The sequence below is a fragment of the Cariama cristata genome, unplaced genomic scaffold, assembly GCF_000690535.1.
Source record: "Cariama cristata isolate BGI_N322 unplaced genomic scaffold, ASM69053v1 scaffold25888, whole genome shotgun sequence".
NCBI classification, from domain to species: Eukaryota; Metazoa; Chordata; class Aves; order Cariamiformes; family Cariamidae; genus Cariama; species Cariama cristata.
This window is the reverse complement of record NW_009630997.1, coordinates 292-4521: the sequence shown is the minus strand read 5'-3', so window position 1 is coordinate 4521 and position 4230 is coordinate 292. Positions and strand designations below refer to the sequence as shown.

The following is a 4230-nucleotide window of genomic DNA, read 5'->3' as shown; positions in this document are numbered from 1 at the left end:
AGGAACTCCATGTCCAGCCTCCCCACCCACAGCACCAGCAGCAGCTACCAGCTCGACCCCCTCGTCACGCCCATGGGACCCATCAGCCGTTTCGGGGGCTCAGCCCACAACATCTTGCAGTGCGCCATCATCCAGGACAGCAACATGATGAGCCTCAAGGCCATGTCCTTCTCCGATGGGGGCAACAAGATCCTCAACCCTGGCAAAGCCTCCCACCACCACGCCGCCGAGAAGACCACTTGCATCCGTTCGCCCATCTCCACGGACGAGTCCACCATCCAGGAGCTGGAGCAGAAGCTGCTAGAGAGGGAGGGAGAGTTGCAGGAGCTTCAGTCGAGCTTCGAGGAGAAGGAAGTCAGCTCCTGCCAGGCTTACGAAGAGAAGCAGCGACGCTGCAAGGAAGAACTGGAGGGCCTCAAGCAGAAATGCAACAGCAAGCTCAAGCAAACCTCACAGAAAACGCAGCGGACGCAGCAGGTCCTTCACCTCCAGGTGTTTCAGCTGCAGCAGGAGAAGAAGCAGCTCCGGGAGGAACTGGAGAACCTCATGAAAGAGCAAAACCTACTGGAGACCAAGCTGAGGTCCTATGAGAAGGAGAAGACCAGCTTCGCCCCAGCGCTGGAGGAGACCCAGTGGGAGGTAAGCGGCACTGGAGCTCCGAGCGGCATCTCGGGCTGCCGATGCCGACGGCAAAGCGTCTGTGTGGAAGGCGATAGCTCCAGCACCAGCAGTAAACCACGCAGCTCCTCTCCATTTCTATACCCGCATCCAGCAGCACCATGGACTGGTGGCTCCCCAGGGAGGTGGTGGAGTCACCATCCCTGGAGGTGTTCAGAAAATGTTTAGATGTGGGACTTCAAGACATGGTTTAGCGGGCATGGTGGCATCAGGTATACGGTTGGACTTGATGATCTCTGAGGTCTCTTCCAACCACAATGATTCTATGATTCTATGGAGGGTCTGAGCAGAGCAGATGGTGCATGCACTAAGCCCAGCTTGTAGGAGATAGGTATTAAAGCCAAGGAGAGCCCTAGTCTGTAAGTTATAATTGAGTGACTCGCTGCCCCTCTTAACCCCTCAGCACTTCACATCACGTAAGGAAACAACTACTGCATAAAAAACCCCACTCATTAAAATAACTTTGCGTCTCCAACCTCCAGCGCAGGGTTTTTCAGGCTGCCTGCCCCAAAGGAGCAGTAAAGCTGCCTTCCTCCCTGTAAATAGGAACTACCTGGACTTCCCACGGTCATTTATTAGAGAGCAGTAAAACCTTCCACTCTCTGCTTAAGCTTAATTTTCTCATTGATGGGGTGCCGCTGACCAAAGACTGTTAAACGGCTGAAAATTCAGAAGCGAGCCTGCTCACCCACCTGAATACCGTACGCCAACATCAGTTCACTGCGGCTGGACAGGGAGAGGCATAGCTGTTGCCCGGCGTGCCCCCAGGAGCCGGGTGCTCAGCTTCGCTCCCTCGCATGCAAGGATTTCTCATATCGCTTTCAGTATTTCTAGGTTCTTTGCATTTTCAAGCCCCCTTTCCAGACTGTTTGCAAAAACCCTACCGAAATTGCAGCCACAGGGTGCCAGCAAGAGCAGGTGGACACCGAACCCCCCAACAGCTGTCTGGGAGCAGCTGTACCAGGCACGCTTTAGGCTCCCGTGGGATGCTCCAGTGGGATTTACAGGCTTTGCTCCCAGCTGTAGTTTTGTAGGGTGCAGGGTGCAGTCGGGTGTCTGCTTGCGAAACGAGCTCAGCGAGTTTAACTGACCGTGTGAGCCATCCGCGGTGGTTTTGGCAAACGTGTTGGACGGGGTATTGAGACTGGAGCACTTCCTCGACACCCTCCATTTCCACACCTTGGCTGAGGGTGTCAGCTCCTTAAATCCTCACGGCTGTTCGCTAGCAGCCCTCTGTGTCAGCTGGGGTGTTGATGTATGGAGAACGTGGGGTCCCCTCGAGCCCAGGGCATCGCTCTCTGTGCTGGGGCATCTCTCTGGGTGGGATTTGGTGGCCGGGGTCTCCACGTGCCAAACCCCAGCCATGCCCAGCATGGCTTGCACAGGGTACCGTGGGTGTTGTGGGCTTTTCTCCCAGGTGCAGCCCTAACTCGGGTGCTGCATCCCTCCCCACAGGTGTGCCAGAAGTCAGGGGAGATCTCCCTCCTGAAGCAGCAGCTGAAGGAGTCCCAGACAGAGCTCAACACCAAGACCACCGAGATCCTCAGCCTGAAGGCTCAGCTGAAGGAGGTGAGGTTGAAGATGGAAGGGCTGGAGATGAAGACCCAGGACCTGGAGGGCTCCCTGCGCACCAAAGCTATGGAGCTGGAGGTGTGCGAGAATGAGCTCCAGCGCAAGAAGAATGAGTCCGAGCTGCTGAGGGAGAAGGTGAATCTGCTGGAGCAGGAGATCGTGGACCTGCGGACAGAGCTCGCCATCCTCAAGGAGCAGCTGAACGAAGCCCGGGAGGTGGCCAGGCCCTGCGCCGTGGTGGATGATGCTCAAGCCCTGCAGGGAGAGGTGGAGAGGCTGAGGGCAGAGCTGAAGGCTGAGCGGGACAACAACGAGCAGATGACCTCCGGCTTCCAGCACGAGCGGCAGACGTGGAGGGAGGAGAAAGAGAAGGTGATTCATTACCAGAAGCAGCTGCAGCAGAGCTACCTGCACATGTACAAGAGGAACCAGAACCTGGAGAAGATGCTCCAGCAGCTCGCCGCGGGGGAAGATGGCAAGGAGCCCATCGAGCTGGACATACCCGGCGCTGACGTCCCCTACGAGGACATCATCGCCACCGAGATCTGAGCCAGGTCTGTCTTCTCCTCCTTGCAGCTCGGAGGCATCTCTTCCAGGCGAGAAGCACTGCCCCGCAGTTCGGCCCGCGCCTTGTACAGTTCAGATGAGCCATGTATTTATTAGCGGAGCTGGTGGCCTGGCCAGCTCGCCAGCCCTTCTCCCCTCCGCCGCCTGTCGTGTTACAGAGGTGAACAAGCAATTAGTGCCAATGGTGATGTGCCAGCAGCTCCCCCTCGCCCCCGCTGCCGCCTCGGCAGCCCCGGCTGCCGCCTCGGCAGCATCCCTTCTGCCCCCTTGTAGGACTGAGAAGCCGGTGACGGGGGCGGTCAGGGAACAGGACTTCAGTAAATAATCTCCCATCGGGTAACAAGATGATGCAAAACTCCCAGGGGATGCTCTGCTCCAGGCTCGGAGGGATCCCGTGACGGCTCAGCTCCGGGGACGGGGATGCCACAGCCCTTCCCAGCACCTTTGAGAGGAATTGGCCATAGCACATTTCCAGCCGCTCCCTGCCCACGGCCTGGAGGAATTGCCTGCTGCTCTCACACCTCCTTAACCTTCCTCCAGTCGGTGCCGACCTCCAGGGTGCCCTGGGACCGAGGAGCTGCCGCCGGCACAGCCTGCACATCCACTTCTCCCGTCCTTCGGCTGCTATAGTGCCTCAGGAAGGACCCTGCCCACACACACGCACACCCCACCTCGTTACAGCCAAGACCCCCACCCAAATCACCTTTCACTAACGAGCACAGCCCACCCTGCACCCGTCCCATCCCTTGGCCGCGGCCGCACTGGCACATCCCTCCTCCCTGGACCTGCGCCGCCACAGCGAGCCCAGTGTTCCCCGCTCTGATGGACAAGGACTCGGTGTCCCTTTCCTCCAACTGCCAGACGGGCAACTGGATTTAAGAATGAACAGGAATTTCCAAGCCACAGCCTGACCCGAGGAATCAAGGGGACAATCAGTTGTGTTACCCCACGTTCTCTCACTTGCTCGCTGTGACTGTTCCTCCTGGGAACCCCAGCTGCCTTATCTCCTCCCGTGCCCTTACATCCACGGGATCCCATCAACCGGTCAAAAAAAAACCCAAACCAACCCCTTTCATTCTGTTTTCTACCCCAGCTCTTAAAATTTCCTCCTGCCGCCGGCAAGCGCCTAGCAAGGCTCCACTGCACGTCACCGGCAGTGACTCTCCTGTCCCCCTACGGCTCGGCACGGGCCGGGAGGGAAGCGGCCGGCATCCAGCTTGCCAGGGTGGAGGTCTCCAGCCGGGACCACTTTGTGCTAGTGCAATGGCATTTTTACTGCAATATGTTTGTTTACCCACTAGCAAGCTGGGCACCAGCCCAGAAAGCCCCATCCCAGGGTTGCAGGGGGGGTCTGCACAATCCCACACCGCAAATTTGGCCAAGGGCTCCAAGCTGTGCACAAACGGCACAATT

General features: G+C 58.0%; 1 protein-coding gene across 1 annotated transcript in view; it reads left to right on the top strand.

Annotated features, from left to right (window-relative positions):
• LZTS1 (leucine zipper, putative tumor suppressor 1) overlaps window positions 1–2799 on the top strand; it is a gene marked incomplete at its 5' end in the record, with an annotated part of 2966 nt that extends 167 nt beyond the window's left edge. Inside the window, 2 exons of the mRNA XM_009705789.1 lie at window positions 3–639; window positions 2134–2799. Of these exons, the coding sequence (XP_009704091.1) occupies window positions 3–639; window positions 2134–2799 (1303 nt within the window). The remainder of the gene's footprint in view (window positions 1–2; window positions 640–2133) is intronic.
• Window positions 2800–4230: the final 1431 nt, after the last annotated feature.